This window comes from Schistocerca gregaria, chromosome 7 (genome assembly GCF_023897955.1).
Source record: "Schistocerca gregaria isolate iqSchGreg1 chromosome 7, iqSchGreg1.2, whole genome shotgun sequence".
In the NCBI taxonomy this organism is placed as follows: domain Eukaryota; kingdom Metazoa; phylum Arthropoda; class Insecta; order Orthoptera; family Acrididae; genus Schistocerca; species Schistocerca gregaria.
In genome coordinates this window covers 178,472,752-178,490,850 of record NC_064926.1, presented here as the reverse complement: position 1 = coordinate 178,490,850, position 18,099 = coordinate 178,472,752, and the positions used below count along the sequence as shown (strand labels likewise).

Here is an 18,099-nt window from a genome sequence, read left to right as displayed (position 1 = left end):
CCAGAAGAGGACGCAAGAGTGTTGGGTATGCAGTCTCTTTGGTAGATCTGCTGCATGTTCTGATTACTCTGCCATCTTCCTATGATTACTTGCATATGCTATAAAGAAAGTATCGTTTGCAAACAGTGTAAGAGTGCTGCTCAGACTGTCTCCTGAATCGTTTACGTAGATGGGTCCTACAATGCTTCATTTAGGAACACCAGGTATCACTTCTTTTTTACACGATGACTGTGTACAATGGTCATGTTGACAGGAAATCACGAAACCAGTCTCACAATCCGGTATGTCGAAACCAGCCTTGAAACTTTTCACGCGTGAATAATAAACTAAAGGATAGGACCCGTCAGAATTGTAGGTGCTAAGGAGTCCTACAAGTATTTCTTAAAAAACGACAAAATTACTCATATTTGACGCAAGATGAAACACTTATAACAGCAGTTCGTACAGCCCGTCCTACCGACCTCGCTAATTGGCGAATAAACAGACGCAGCCGCGATAAGAGAACGTAGCGCACATGGGAATTTTTAGCACTTAAACCTCACCAAAAGTGCCTCAATTCATTAATTGTTTAAATAACTTGCAATTCAATCGACAACTAAACTGCCGCATATGTAATTGTCACACAAGTGACTAGGAGAGGAAAGAAAATCAAGGCAATGTACGACGTCTATTCGGAAAGAAAGGACTGACAGGTCGTGAAATGGAAACCACTGTGAAAATCAAGTTAGCTACATCTTCCACAGCAACTCTACGCAGTCTCTGCTCCGACTTGCAAGACTCGTCGTAGCGTTGCACCAACGCTCCAATATCCTCGTCATACGCTTTCCGCCAATCCTCTACACTGCTCTGCAGTCTGTGACAAAATGTTGTCTTCAAAGCCAGCGGTTCATGTGAGCAGAGATGAAACTCAGAGCGAGGTATTTACAGGCCGAACTGTGGGTGATCAATAACGTCCCATAGAGAATGCTGCAGAAGCATCTTTATTGCCCCTGCAGAGAGCGACCTGGGATTGTCATGAGTTAGGAAACGCATGACAGTTAATGTTATGTGGGCTGCATGCCACTGGGTGAAGTCCATCACCAGGACCTCATACTTGGCTGGAGACACTATTTTCTAAGAATCACTAAGCGTTCAGAATTGGAAAGAGCGACGTGACGCGATCGACCGGGAAAATTGTGATACTGCTTAACACATCTTTGCATAGCTTCGTGGGATTTTCACTGGCGATTCCATTTCGCACCCGATCGGACCTAACTTTCCGAATAGCCCTCCTTGGACGACGAAAAAAATATTTTCGTTGCACCAGGCACAGCTGATAAAAGAAAAATCAGTTCATTCAGGGCATTTCACAGTAATTACTAGGTTTATTGAGACAAAATTAACACGGAGGAAGAAATGGTCGTGGCCGTTGCTCTGTGACTTATGCTGCGTATCAGGCATACTTGATCAAGTTCTTAAAATGTGGTGATGCAAACTGAAAATGCGTGAACGTCTGAAGTTTAACAAAACCGATCTGCTGATAAATCTGAGATGACATAGAGCTATCGGAAATTACACTGTCCGACAGTTTTCTGAAAAAGATGCTTCACACTGAAGAAAAAATTCTTTTCTTTATCGAAAGGCTGAATCACACTATTAGTTGCGAATGGAACCCAAGTTACATTAACAGTCTTTTCGTCGTCCTCCTAAAGAGTTATTGTTCTGTCAAGGTCAAGAGTGCCACAAAAGAAATTAATTGTTTTTCGCAACTAGTAAGGAGATGCATCGGATGTAATATTGAAACTTATTCTCTCCCATTTTTCCAGATTTCGCTACGTCAATTACAAAATTTTTGCAACTAAACAGTCGTTTTTTTTTAAATTTTTGGTCCTAATCTGCCCCCCAGGTTCCTGAAGAACGCTAAAAAACTGCGGAAACAGTAATACATTGATACTTATCACTGTCATTGGTGTATACGAATGTGTCACAGCATTCACAAACTATCAAATGACTCTGTCATCTCTCGAAAAGATGAAGTGCCGTTTGCACGCAGTTCTTGCAGAAAACCTAACTGATTGCCTACATTCACCGTATTTTAGGGGGTAAAAAGAATCTTTGTCTTCGCGTCAGCTACGAATTTCTATATAGTATTACCTGTTAATGACATCTCCCTCAACACGTTTACTTGAGGTATACTTCATAATTTTGCGACTTGGATTTCTGTGTTATTCTGTGAATCTGGTTAAACAGATTGAAAAAGCCTGGAAATCAGTAATGTTCATCTCATTTGCAAGTCAGAGCGCCCAGCCTACTAGATCCCGCTCGGTAACGGCGCATTGATTTACACGAGGAGTTCTAAATCTTTAGAATGCTTTTTCTTTCATATTTTTGCGAGTTTCATTTTGGCGCATATTTCATACTTCGTGTAAATCTTTTTTCCATTTATGCGATTCATTCTCAGATTTTAAGAAACGAAACTGGGTTTTCACACTGCGTATGAATAAGCGTTTTCTCCCTCCTTCGTGTAACTAAAATAGTAGCCTGTTCTTTGTAATCTGTCTTCTTCGGGTTTGGAAGATAGTCTGGATATTAATTAGCAAAGCAATCTAACCAAAATTCAAGTACTCGACCGAGTTATCTTCTGTTTATACTGATGTTTCCAAAATTTCTAACGAACTGTAGACACCATTCAAACAAATATCCAGAAAATTAACTAAGTAATGTCGATTGCATACAATATTCTTCATATTTCAAAAGGTTGAAAACATAAATAGGCTTCCACATTACTATGAAACTCTGGAACTTGCTCAAAGACAGATACTATTAGGAAGTATATATGAAGAAATCACGAAGAAATTTAGTTCAGTTTTATGTCCACTGTTAATACTTAGCAATACTGCCAAGGCGACTGCTAATTATTATGGATATAAAAATAAGTTGCAAATTCAAGCAAATAGTAATTGTTGAGAGTGGTGTCCGGGTAACTATAAACATAAACTGATATTCGCTTTAGAAATCACGGTCATGTTCTGCCCATGTGCCGTCAACCATGTGCCCACCGTGATGCGTATACACTTTCTGCTGCTACAGCTGTCGCAGGGGTATACACTTCTCCAACTGCCTATTACGAATTTCGCATATTCCAACAGTTTTACCTGCAGCTATTTTAGGACCTACAATTTTTTACGTGGTGTTTCTTTCGGTGTATTCTACCTGTATAAAACATTCCAGGGCAGGTTTAGACATGACGGATAAGACAATATCCTTATGAGACGATATTCCATAGGCACCACTTTGATTAGAAGCCCCTAGTGAGGAACGAACCAACAGTATCAAAAGCATTCTGGAAATCTACAACTATGGAATCAGTCTAGGATCATCTGCAGATAGCACTCATCATTTCGTGTGAATAAAGAACTAGTGTTTCACAAGAACGATAACTTCCGTGTTGTTACAAGTGTCAATAGCTGCTCTTGGTTGTTCCTCTGCATTGATTTCTGTGGGACTTCTGAGGAAATTCACTTACACTTTGTGTAATGGCGACTTTGGGCATACAGTTTTTGCAGCGACAGTTTTTTTTTTACGCTAGGCAGCTTGGGGAGCTACGTTTCTTTAATAAAATTACTGTACCGATGAACGCTGAAAATTATCAGACAGTCAGACCCATCAAAACAACACACTTATATGCAGAATTTCCAGTCAGTAAACACTACAAGATGTTGTCTCAGCTACAGTAATGGAATGAGGTTACATTATAATTGGTCTTATTTCTACACTATTTATCTAATTTCCACCACAGTCAAATCAACAGAAGTTACACTATAAAAACATTAATTAATACCTAAAGTGCTTAATGGAAACTAATTAACAGATTTCGATTATAAATCAAGTTTTAAATATAATTATGTAAACACAGTGTTAATAATAATCTCCGGCTCTCTTTTTCGGGTATCTAGTTTTAATGACCATGAGACAAATGGAACATTGAAGGGCTAATTTTAACAGAAAACTATTGGTTTATCTCATTACCGGTTTCAAATTGCAGTCTGACATCAGATGACACGTGCCACGCACGCTGCAAACGGGAGACATCAGTATCTCTACGTGCAACTGTCATATTTATAGTGACTGCGACCAAACCGGACCTGACCCCACAAATGTCACTAATAACTCTGTCTGATCGCCATTGTTCACACTAATTAACAAAATGTTGAACGTTTTCCTTGTAGATTTCAAAACATCTCATTTTATGTGCACCAGCGCAGCATCAACCAGTAGCAATACATCAAAGTATCCTTTTTTCCGCAGGCATACACCCTGACACGGAGAAGTTCCCAGAGGTGGAATGAATTTTTTGAAACCAAGTATACGGTTATGTATGTTAAAATCCCAGGTATCATATCCTGCAACTGTTCACCCTGGTGGGCCCTCGTTTTCGAGTAACTGGCAAAAAGAATTCGAAATTTTGCACGACGCTCAATAGCATTAAGAAAGATACAGCAAAAGTCCGATTACGGGGTGTAATAGCTAGGATAATAAGTTTCTCTTGCAAGAGATTGTGGGTTCGAATTTTGTCACATGCAATAAAGTTTTTATAGTTAAAACTTTATCGAAATGACTTTTATTATTTTTATTCAGTTAACTGGTTTAAATGTTGTTTTTTATTTCTAATTCTTTGTCACATTAGTTTAATCACCATATGGGCTCTTCTCATGTGTTTCATTTTTTCTTCATATCATTCTTTTTCCAATCGGAATTTTTGTGTATGTGGACTTAATTACATTCATCTATTATAATATTAAATTATTTGAAAATTCCGATATAGCAGTTAAAAAACAAAAGACCACATAATCTATTTATATTGACTGTAGAGTGGTGTGAAAAATTTGGTTTTCGTTACCTGGTATGCAATTCTTTTTGCACGGTAATCGTCATACAAACATTCAAAACATAACCTAAATACCTAATGTACTATGGGCAAAATAACGCAGGGGAAGATTTAAATGGAAGAAGGACTAATCAGTATAACATAATTCAAAGAAAATGAGAAATAAATATCAGGAAAACAACAATTTCGACGAAAAATAGGGTGATAAAACAAAAAATGAATCGAAATTAATACATAAAATTAATTAAAAACACATAAACAAACATTTCAAGTGGAAAAAGAATGAGAGGAAGAAAAATGAGAGAAATGAAGAACTTGATATTACCATTAAAATTATGTGGTAAAGGAAAGAAAATAAAAAATTAGACTTAACTCAATTAACTAAATAAAAAATTATGATCAAAGTTATTTCAATAAATATTTAAAAATGCAAAAATAAATCCTGCATCTATCCACTACGTAACCAGACTATTGGCTGCAAATTTTTAACGCTACTGAGTACCACACAAAATTCCGAAATTTTGTTTTGTCATTAACTCACAAATGAGGGCCCACCACGATGAATGGCTGCCGTGTATGATACATGGAATCTTAACCTACATAACCGTATAGATGGTTCCAGAAAGTCGATCTCAAACCTGGGAACGTCTCCTTGTGAGTGTGTATTTACTTTTAATTATTATTTTTTACATCCTGATCAGCTCGGATTTATCGTGTGATCAACCGAAGTATTTATCAGCTATCGTTGCTCTTGAGAAATTCATTCTTTTGTCATTCTAAAAAAATCACATTTCCCTAAAACGTCCCCTCTAAAAAATTACCGCCTAACGCTTAGTTTTACTGGTATTTCCGTCAGCATCTCTCAAAACTCCACGTTTTGTAGTGTTAGAATGTTTTATGGGCTCTGATCCCAGCTCCGACCTGGGTATTGTACTCTGTCACCTGTCAACAGCAACAAGGCTAAAATTCCTTTCACTCTCATAGGTGCCTGAGGTATCATTGCCTGGTGAGATGCAACTTCTTCTTCCGTCATCATGCGCCACTGATGCATACATGCATTAGAATTTTTCCACTTAAACTTAGCTTTAGAAAGCGTCTTCAAGCGTAATAACATTTTCTGCCGCCGGCTCATTTTTTAACCATGTCACTGCAGACGCAGGTGGATCACAGAGTCCCACTTACAGAGTAAATACCTGTCACATAGCAGAAGCGGTGCCGGTGTCCTCTGCGTATTCAAGTACACACCAGCTATGAACACCCAGAAAATTTAGTGTTTTCCATCGACAACAATAAACACTTTTTGCGCTAGACACAATAATGCCAGAGCTAGATAAATAGTGGTACCATTATAGAAGAATACTGAAGATTAGATGAGTAGCTCATATAACTAATGAGGAGGTATTAAATAGAATTGGGGAGGAGTTTGTGGCACAACTTGAAGAAGGGATCGGTTGATGGGACATGTTCTGAGGCATCAAGGGATCACCATTTTAGTATTGGAGGGCAGCGTGGAGGGTGAAAATCGTAAAGGGAGACCAAGAAATGAATACACTAAGCAGATTCAGAAGGATGTAGGTTGCAGTAGGTACTGGGAGATGAAGAAACTTGCTCAGGATAGGGTAGCATGGAGAGCTGCATCAAACCAGTCTCAGAACTGAAGACCACAACGAACAACAACATCATTTATTTAGTCCCAGAATGGATAACTGCCACTTTATGAAATGATTCTGTTACATTAATAAACTTAAATACATAGTGTAGAGATTCAGATTTAGGATCATTATCTATAACAACTAGTTCTGTAAAGGAAAGAAAGTAACTTACGTCAATAACTTGATCATTATCGAAGCCACAGATGAGAAATACTATATTTCTACATATTCTCTCTGTGATAACGTTGCTCTGACAGACTTTCGGTTGGATACGTTTTATTAACTCTGGGCTAGGAGCAAACCTCGTTGCTCCAATTAGTTTCAGGATCGTCTGAAACCAATACATAGTAAGAGGTATTTATTCAGGTATAAATCACATTAGAAATAATTTTACATTAATATTAACGGTAGGTTAGCGATTGTAAAGTTTTTTAGACTAGTGCAATCTGCAAAATACTTCATGCTTTGTGTATCTGAACTACGTGTGGAAAAATTGGTGTTCGTATCTTGTCGTATGGTAGGGAAGAGTGGGGCAAAACACATTGGATGGTTCAAACCGACTCGTAGAAGAATTGAAACTTCCTAGCAGATTAAAACTGTGTGGCGGACCGAGACTCGAACTCGGGGCCGGAGTTCGAGTCTCGGTCCGACACACAGTTGTAATGTGCCAGGAAGTTCCATATTAGCGCACATTCCGCTGCAGAATGGAAATCTCATTCTCGTAGAATAATTCCTGTTAGGTACTGATATCGGGAGCAACATTAAGAGTTAGTCAATAGGCAGCGATTATGAATAGTTCGAGCTTGATTTCGTTTGCATTCTGGCCATTTGTTTGGATTGTGCGAATTTTTTAAGCTTTTAACAGTTCCTTTTCCAGCTAGCAGTAAGTTTGTTTATGGTTTTGAGAATTAGTATGTAATTTGCTTCTCAACGTTGGAGATACATTTTATCCGTCGCCATCGTCCTGTCCTCTAACTTTTATGCTTCTCTTGGTCTTCTCTATTTTGTTCCCTATACTGACATAGTTTTGTCTTCGTCATCAGAATAATCAGACTCGCTTCGTCCGTCGTCATCCACCTCTATTTTACCTTCCGAGCCTCTCTTCCCATTTTCCTTTGCGTCCATTATTGCCCTAGTTTGGTATTAGAATCACTATAACGAGGATCCTTATTTTATTCTGAGCTACTGTCATTATTTTGACTACGCTGGAAAATCTAAAGTTTGTTGTTCGATATACGTGAGGGCTAGAAAGGAGTAATTTAAACACCATAAGTAATTATGAAAGAACAAACTGCAACTCGTAACAAATCACAATTTGCTGTAACAATTTCGTAGAACAAGTTTCGAAGCATAGTACCTAATATTCCCAGCCCGTCTGAACAATGTACGTGTGATATTTTGAGAGGGACCAGCTTTTACACTGCTAGGTGCCTACAGAAATGACAGTAAAGATTCGTAATGATTTTATGTGGTTGTCCTCACTTAGTGTTAACTATGAGGCCTGTCAAAACATAGCAATAACGTCTCTCAGAAGGACATCACCCCATATACTTTCTCCGAAATTGGCCTATAGACATAGTAATCAATGAAATTAATGAATGTAACACTGAAACTTTGAATTGTCGCAGGCTGATGAGCACAGTTTATTGTTACTATAGTTCTGTCTTTCACAGCAACGACATCTGCTATGTTAAAATAGAATGGATGAATAAATAAATGTTGTTTTATGGCCCTAGTAAGTTACGTCTTTTCTGTGTGACCGCTGATTATATTTGAACGAATTTCAAATGAGTTTTGAGGATTTATCGATGGCGTTGAAGTTTTAACAAATAGTAGAGTCTGCAGAACGAAAGTTTCCATTCTGCAGCGGAGTGTGCACTGATACGAAACTTCCTGGCGGATTAAAACTGTGTGCCGCATCGATACTCGAACTCGGGATCTTTGCCTTTCGCGGACAAGTGCTGGTAGAGAAATCTGCAGGAAGTTTCAGTGGAGTCTGTCTATACAATGCGTTAAACTATCCTGAATGAATTCTTACCTGGACAACCGATGTTAAAGGTGCTAAAATTCTGAACAGCGGGCTCTTCATGTGGTTCATGAAAGCAATTGGTGCCAGGCTGAACATTGCCCGAATTTTTTCGTTGTAGTCATGCTTCAAAGACATTCCGACGTAGAACATGGTCGTTCCCATGGAATGTCCAATATAAAATATTTGCTTGTGGCCAGTGGCGTTTAAAACGTGGTCTATTTGTGCCGGCATGTCATAAATACCATGCTCGTGCCAGCTGAAACACGTGAATGAAAGTTATTTTCATCTCCATAACAGCCCATTCTCTTTAGCCAGATATCTTCATGGGGTTGGTTAATAATCATCTTTCTAAATGCATAACGCTATAACGCTGCTCTGTATAATTAATTTTTATTTTCGGGTTACGAATCTAATTACGATAGTTAACAGCCGTACGAAATTTGTGGCACTAAGTTAAACAGGTTGATTTCCTCGTCCGTAGTGCCTGCATTAATAGCCCAATAGCTGAAATAACAGGTTAGCTACTCTGGAGGAGTTACGAATATTTGTAGCATGCAGAAACATTCTGTCATAAACCAGAGGTAAATAAAAGAGAACGGTGTTTCAAAATTCAGTCAGCCTATCTGTCTACGAAATGTGGTGTGTGTGTGTGTGTGTGTGTGTGTGTGTGTGTGTGTGTGTAAGAGAGAGAGAGAGAGAGAGAGAGAGAGAGAGAGAGAGAGAGAGAGAGAGTGGACGAATTTCAAGCAAAACTGTGATGTAGTTGGCTGGCAAACTTTACGTTACCCTTGAATCCGCTCGCATTATTATCATCACACCTTCAAAATCAACACAGCATTAACTTTCACATTATCTTACAAATATCTTTCCATTTAATATTTAAGCTCCAATCCTTGAAGGGGTAATATAACAAACTTAACTGCAGTTTCGACATGGAAAATTGTAAGTAGGCTGTTTACGTTTTTTTATTGGTAACGCCACGTAGCGCTCTGAAAATCACTGGCTGTGCCGTGTGCAGTCTGTGGCTGGTTTGCATTGTTGTCTGCCATTGTAGTGTTGAGCAGCGGCAGCTGGATGCTAACAGCGCGTAGCGTTGCGCAGTTGGAGGTGAGCCGCCAGCAGTGGTGGACGTGGGGAGAGAGATGGCGGAGTTTTGAAATTTGTAAGAATTGGTGTCATGAACTGATATATATACCTGTATTATGACTATAAGGGTAAATACATTGTTTGTTCTCTATTAAAATCTTTCATTTGCTAACTGTGCCTATCAGTAGTTAGTGACTTCCGTAGTTTGAATCTTTTAGTTAGCTGGCAGTAGTGGCGCTCCCTGTATTGCAGTAGTTCGAGTAACGAAGATTTTTGTGAGGTAAGTGATTTGTGAAACATATAGGTTAATGTTAGTGAGGGCCATTCTTTCGTAGGGATTTTTGAAAGTCAGATTGCGTTGCGCTAAAAACTATTGTGTGTCAGTTTAAGCAAAGCCTTGTACAATTGTTCAAAGAGGACGTTTCAAAATCACAGAAATCAGAAATGAGAAGAAAGAAAATCTGACCATCGCATAAGCTTCATGTAATACAATGCTGAATTGTTTTGATCTGAAAATAATTTCTGTGTTTTGGAGTTTATCATGCAAGACGTGCTCTCCCAACAGTATTTAGAAATTAATACCCTAAAAGTATAGGACAAAACGTTAGTGATGTTTAAAACCTTAGCGATAGCCCAAAAGTACTAGGAGAAATCAGTAAAACAGGGACGGTTTGCAGAAGGCAGAAATAAGGACTCCAGAGTCAGTTCAATCCAAAGATTTGATCTTCTGCAATGGTTGTTCCAGAATGTGTATAGTTTGCTGGGGTTAATCTAAATATCAGGGCTGTTTAGCACAAGATTTGGTATTTAGGACGTCCTGAACTGCCAGGCATGATCAATTAATTTAAAGTGATTCGCTTCAGTTATACACCTGAAAGACGGGATTTTAACATTCCGACACCGGTCGTGGTTTGAACAAAACATTGGTACAACTGAAGCGGATTTCTTTAAATAAATTAATTAATTCTCTTTCTATTACTGTTGCGTATGTGTTCGTTCAGACTCCGTTCTCAGAGATTCTGTTCCGCTAAGACAGTAAAACTACTCACAGAAAACTGCAATGGTTAACCTTTCACTTCTTCCTCACACGGCAACATATGCCGTAAGACGGATAGGATAAAAAACATATTTTATTTTTATGACAGAAAATGTGAGGTGTCTAAATGGAAAGTTTTGTATGAACAATTGTTTCTACTTTGAAAAGCTCAGAAATTACTATTAAGTTCTCTGGACACTATTAGCAAGCCTAGGTGAACGTAAGTTAATTATCGGATGTTTTTACCGGTCTTTCCATTCCGCCGTAATATGTGTCGATTCAGTCAGTGAAAGTCTCGCTCATTATCACGGAAATACCCAGAACATGCAATGTTAGTTGGAGGCAACTTTCTGTCTACCAAGTATAGACTGGGAATTCTATTGATTCATTGCTGGTGGCGGAGACAGACACTCTAGCGAAGTATTTCTGAAAACGTGCCTTTCCGCAAGCAGAGACAATATTTTAGATCTTTTAGATACGTAACTACATTCAGACGTGACTTTATCGACAGTGTCAGTATAGAGACAGGAATCGGTGATGATATCATTAAAGGGATGACGTGTACTAAAGTTAACAAATCCGTCAAATGGGGTAGGAGAGTATTTATTCTAGAAAAAGCAAATAAGCAGAGGTTAGCATCCTACTTAGACAATGAATGGAAATCAATTAGTTTCAGTACGACAGACGTGGAGAAAGCATGGACAAAATTTAAATGAATTGTTATTTCGTTTGGCTGTCCTACAGACGCCCGCACGGAGGACACAGAAATAGGCATTCGTGGCGTAGAGAAGCACCTGAAAGAGTTAAAAACAAGTAAATGTCCAGGTTCACATGGAATTCCAGTTTAGTTTCAGACGGAGCACTTTACGATGTTGGCCCTTTACCTAGCTTGCATTTTATCGCAAATCTCTCTCCCAGCCCAAACTCCCAATCGAACGGAAAAAAGCGCAGGTGACTCCTGTAAATAAGAAAAATAAAATAATTACAGAACAATATTTTTTAATGTTACGGCGTAAAGTCAGCGACGGTACGCCAGTCGGGAACGACGGGGAAGAGAAGGCTGTGAGAAGAAGTCAGCCAAGCCCTGACTGACCTCCCTTCTAGGACGACAACGCAACAGCGGCGGCCCCTACATGACGAGGACGTAAGCACCGCGCCCGAATTGTGAAGCCAACTTCAATACCAGCTTCAATATTAGCCACTTGGATAGCAGCGTCAACGTTAGCGACTTCATCAGGAATCTCTATGTAGCACACACTTGTATTTCTCCATTCTGAAGAAGATTGATTATTTTGTATGTCGCCCTTTGCTTGCGACACATATCAAAGGTAAGTATTGTAATTGCCTTATTGTAATAAAACTCATTAATACGAGCTGTTTGATTGTTTGTCTAGCGAACCGAGTAGGCAGGGTTCCTAGACACAACACTTAACATCAGTTTGCTGCACAATCCTTCAACACATTACGAATTCAAATATAACACACTACTGGACATTAAAACTGCTACACCACGAAGATGACGTGCTACAGACGCGAAATTTAACCACCAGGAAGAAGATGCTGTGATATGCAAGTGATTAGCTTTTCAGAGCATTCACACAAGGTTGGCGCCGGTGGCGACACCTACAACGTGCTGACACGAGGAAAGTTTCCAACCGATTTCTCATACACAAACAGCAGGTGACCGCCGTTGCCTGGTGAAACGTTTTTGTGATGCCTAATGTAAGGAGGAGAAATGCGTACCATCACGTTTCCGACTTTGATAAAGGTCGGATTATGCCTGTCGCGATTGCGGTTTATCGTATCGCCACATTGCTGCTCGCGTTGGTCCAGATCCAATGACTGTTACCAGAATATGGAATAGGTGGGTTCATGAGGGTAATACAGAACGCCGTGCTGGATCCCAATGGCCTCGTATCACTATCAGTAGAGATGACAGGCAACTTATCCGCATGGCAGTAACGGCTCGTGCAGCCACGTCTCGATCCCTGAGTCACCAGATGGGGACGTTTGCAAGAAATTGTTGTCTTGCAAACGTTCTGCACGAACAGTTCGACGTCGTTTGCAACAGCATGGACTATCAGCTCGGAGAACATTGCTGCGGTTACCCTTGACGCTGCATCACAGACAGGAGCGCCTGCGATTGTGTACTCAACGACGAACCTGGATGCATGAATGGCAAAACGTAATTTTTTCTTATGAATCCAGGTACTGTTTACAGCACCATGATGGTCGCATCAATGTTTCGCTACATCGCGGTGAACGCGGTGGAAGCGTGTACTCGTCATCGCTATACTGGCGTATTACCCGGCGTGATGGTATGGGGTGCCATTGGTTACACGTCTCGATCTCCTCTTGTTCGCGTTGATGGCACTTTGAACAGTGGGCGTTACATTTCAGATGTGTTGCGACCTGTGGCTCTATCCTTAATTCGAACCCTGCGAAACCCTACATTTCAGCAGGTTAATGCACGACCGCATGTTGCAGGTCCTGTACGGGCCTTTCTGAATAGAGAAAGTGTTCGACTACTGCCCCGGGCCAGCACATTTTCCAGATCTCTCACCAATAGAAAACGTCTGCTCAATGATGGCCCAGCAACTGGCTCGTCACAATACGCCAGTCAATAATCTTGATGAACTGTGGTATCGTGTTGAAGCTGCATGGGCAGCTGTACCTGTACACGCCATCCAAGCTCTGTTTGACTCAATGCCCGGGGGTATCAAGGCCGTCATTACGGCCAGAGGTGGTTGTTCTGGGTACTGATTTCTTAGGATCAATGCTCCCAAATTGCGTGAAAATATAATCACATGTCAGTTATAGTATAATGTATTTGTCCAATGAAGACCCGTTTATCATTTGCATTTCTTCTTGGTGTAGCAATTTTAATGGCCAGTAGTGTAAATTTCCTTGAGGTATAAAAGCTTCCGTCCATAAATCAGTACGTATTTCGTTCGTGTGAAACTCTCCTCTGACATGATATCCTCCGAACCACAGACAGAGGGGTAACAGGCAGATTCCATATTCCTAGATTTTCCTAGAGCGTTTGTCATTGTGCCACAGGGAAGTGTGATAGGACCATTCTTATTCTCTGTGTACATAAATGCTCTGACGGACAAGATGATCAGCAATTTACAGATGTTCCCTCATCACGCTGCGTTTTATGAGAAGATGTCGTCGTACGTCGCAGACTAGGTACGAGCACATAGAATATGTTCCCAGGTAAAAAATGAAATGTCGTGTGGCTAGGGCCTCCCGTCGGGTGGCCGTTCGCCTGGTGAATGTCTTTCGATTTGACGCCACTTCGGCGACCTGCGCGTCGATGGGAGTGAAATGATGATTAGGACCACACAAACACCCAGTCGGTGAGCGGAGAAAATCTCCGACCCAGCCGGGAATCGAACCCGGGCCTTAGGAATGACAGTCTGTCACACTGACCACCCAGCTACCGGGGACGGACCGTTCCCGGGAATGCGAGAGTCTCGTGGACTTCTTAAGTAACAGAACCCAGCATGTTGTTCTCGACGGTGAGTGTTCATCAGGGCCGGCACCCCAGTCGGGAACGACGGGGAAGAGGAGGCTGTGAGAAGATGCCAGGAGTGCCACAGGGAAGTGTGATAGGACCAGTCTTATTCTCTATTTACAGAAATGCTCTGACGTACAAGGTGATTAGCAATTTACGGATGTTTCCTCATCACGCTGCGTTGTACGGGAAGGTGTCGTCGTTGAGTAACTGTAGTAGGATACAGAATGCTTTACACAGAATTTGAGCTTGGTGTGATGAATGGCAGCTAGTTCTAGATTTACGAAAATGTAAGATAATGCGCATGAGCAGGGAAAACAGTCCTGTAACATTCGAACAGAGCATTAGTTGTGTGCTGTTTGACACGACCACATCGATTAAGTATCGAAGGGTAAAACTGCAAAGCGAAATGAAATGAAACGAGCACGTAAGGACGGTGGTAGAGAAGGCAATGGTCGACATGGGTTTATTGGGATATTTTAGGGAAGTATGGTTCACCTGTAAAGGCGACCGCGTATACGGCACCAGTGTGACCTTTTCTTGAGTGGTGCTCGAGTGTTTTGGATCCGTAGCAGGTCGGATTAAAGGAAGACATCGAAGCAAGCGTCCTGCTAGATTTGTTACCCGTACGTTCGATCAGCACGGATTATGTTCGCGTACAATGCCTTTTCTGGAGACTAGAAATCAACTCTGTAGGAAGCAGCATGGGTTTCGAAAAAGACGGTTGTGTGAAACCCAGCTCGCGCTATTCGTCCACGAGACTCAGATGGCCATAGACACGGGTTCACAGGTAGATGCCGTGTTTCTTGACTTCCGAAAGGCGTTCGATACAGTTTCCCACAGTCGTTTAATGAACAAAGTAAGAGCATATGGACTATCAGACCAATTGTGTGATTGGATTGAGGAGTTCCTAGATAACAGAACGCAGCATGTCATTCTCAATTGAAAGAAGTCTTCCGAAGTAAGAGTGATTTCAGGTGTGCCGCAGGGGAGTGTCATAGGACCGTTGCTATTCACAATATACATAAATGATCTGGTGGATGACATCGGTAGTTCACTGAGGCTTTTTGCAGATGATGCTGTGGTGTATCGAGAGGTTGTAACAATGGGAAATTGTACTGAAATGCAGGAGGATCTGCAACGAATTGACGCATGGTGCAGGTAATGGCAATTGAATCTCAATGTAGACAAGTGTAATGTGCTGCGAATACGTATAAAGAAAGATCCCTTATCATTTAGCTACAAAATAGCAGGTCAGCAACTGGAAGCAGTTAATTCCATAAATTATCTGGGAGTACGCATTAGGAGTGATTTAAATGGAATGATCATATAAAGTTGATCGTCGGTAAAGCAGATGCCAGACTGAGATTCATTGGAAGAATCCTAAGGAAACGCAATCCGAAAACAAAGGAAGTAGGTTACAGTACGCTTGTTCGCCCACTGCTCGAATACTGCTCAGCAGTGTGGGATCCGTACCAGGTAGGGTTGATAGAAGAGATAGAGAAGATCAAACGGAGAGCAGCGCGCTTCGTTACAGGATCATTTAGTAATCGCGAAAGCGTTACGGAGATGACAGATAAACTCCAGTGGAAGACTCTGCAGGAGAGACGCTCAGTAGCTCGGTATGGGCTTTTGTTAAAGTTTCGAGAACATACCTTCACCGAAGAGTCAAGCAGTATATTGCTCCCTCCTACGTAAATCTCGCGAAGAGACCATGAGGATAAAATCAGACAGATTAGAGCCCACACGGAAGCATACCGACAGTCCTTCTTTCTACGAGCAATACGAGACTGGAATAGAGGGGAGAACCGATAGAGGTACTCAGGGTACCATCTGCCACACACCGTCAGGTAGCTTGCGGAGTATGGATGTAGATGTAGATGTAGATGCAGATATTACGGAGGTGCTTCGTGAACTGAATTGGGAATCCGTGGACGGATGAGGACGCTCTTTTCGCGGGACACTACTGACGAAATTTAGAGAACTGACATTTGAATCCAGTTGCGCAACGATTCTATTACCGGCAACGTACATTTTTCATAACTACCACAAAGAAAGTTTGAGAGAAATTAGAGCTCGTACGAAGACTTATAGCCAATCGTTTCTCATCGCTCTATTTGCGAAATGGCTATTAGCAGTACGTGGCACCCTCCGCCATGCTCTCGACGGTGGCTTGCGGAGCACTGATATAGAATAAGATGTAGATATAGAACTTTAAGACAAGAATCTGGTGCTAACTACCCAAACTGGAAAAAAGTTACTTTAAGTAGTTAAATTGTCATAGTGTTTGAACTTAACAAGTTTAGCACTGACTTCATTTCAAAATGTGCATTTCTTACTATCTGAATGGAAATTTGCATATCACTGTTTTGTAAATATAAATGTCTACTGGTGAGCCCTAAGATTAAGACCACTACCCACCGCGAGAATAAATAGCGTCAAATGGTGTTGCAGCTATGTTGCGCGGTACAGATTAAAATTAAAATTAAAGTGCAACTACAAGCAAAGGTCGAGTATAGGCTGTAATTATCGTACGGCAGCGAATTTTGGCTTATATTCCAATCACTTAGTGCGGAAACGATTTACGATGGAAACAAAAATCCAATTTTGCCACTAGGTGCAAATCTGGCGCTGTGTACAGTTGATTAGGAACTGAACGTGGGCAGCAAAAGTCCTTTTAAATATCCCCAGAGCTAAAAGTCAGATGGATTTAGATTTGCAGGCCATGTATCACGAAAATCTCTGGAGTAACACGTTCGTGCGAGGCTGCATTAAGCAGATCTTTCAACGGCGAGAGACATGAGGTGTTGTCCCGTCGTGCATGAAAACAGTTGTTTCCATACAGCAGCTCTTTTCGAAAGCAGGAATCACGTGCTATACAAAGAGCTCTAGATAAGGTGTAGACGTTACGGTACACCTGGAAGGTGCGTGTGAATCCACCTCACACAGTTCAAAAAATGGTTCAAATGGCTCTGAGAACTATGGGACTTAACTTCTGAGGTCATCAGTTTCCTAGATATTAGAACTGCTTAAACCTAACTAACCTAAGGACATCACACACATCCATGCCCGAGGCAGGATTAGAACCTGCGACCGTGGCGGTCGCGCACTTCCAGACTGTAGCGCCTAGAACCGCTCGGCCACCCCGGCCGGCAACCTCACACAGTCTTACACGGTGAGTGCAATGGTTGTTCGTGCACAACACCCTGTTTAACATTACCCGATATTCGGCCTTTCTTTGTATTCACTGCACCCTATAGTGCAAAATGTGCCTCGTCGTTCCATAGAACATTGCCCTGCCACATATCATCAACTTCGGTACGCTCCAGGTACCGATGAGCAAATTCAGAACGTTGCTGCGGATCACGAGGTTTCAGTTGTTGCAGTCTGGATCTTGCGCCGATACCAATGTAAGATAAACCGCAAATTTTCTGTACCGTTGCCCATGGGATGGACAATTCTTGTGACACTGCACGAGCAACAGCACTAGACGACGCACCTGCTGTTACAGTTACAGCACCTGGTCAGTTACAGCAACAGCAGCCTCGTCAACAACTTCCAGCGGGGTGGGACGCCTTCCTCTTCCAGGTGCCACACCAAGTTCACTCGTATTTTCGAATTTCCTTATCATCTTCTTTAAACCATTTAATGACATCTGGTGTCTCGTCCGACATTTCATCGGCAACGCTGTCTCAGTGCAACGCTGTAATTGCTGCCGTTCACATAAAGCAATCTCACTAACGGCGCACGATCTCTCTTGTCGATAGCTACGCTGTTCACTCGCGTTATGGGTATTCAAATGACAGCGTGGATGTCGTAACGTCATACACATAAAGCTTTGTAAAGGGAAAAAGGGGCCAACTTGCCAGTGGCCGGCATTTTGGGCCCAGTGAGCCGCTGGTGATATAT

General features: G+C 41.3%; 1 protein-coding gene across 1 annotated transcript in view; it reads right to left on the bottom strand.

Moving 5' to 3' along the window:
* The window catches only part of LOC126282341 (lipase 3-like), a 276,871-nt gene that overhangs the window by 53,597 nt on the left and 205,175 nt on the right, over positions 1-18,099 (bottom strand). Inside the window, exons 8-9 of the mRNA XM_049981998.1 lie at positions 8,558-8,804; positions 6,692-6,850 (exon numbers count right to left, since the gene is read on the bottom strand). Of these exons, the coding sequence (XP_049837955.1) occupies positions 6,692-6,850; positions 8,558-8,804 (406 nt within the window). The remainder of the gene's footprint in view (positions 1-6,691; positions 6,851-8,557; positions 8,805-18,099) is intronic.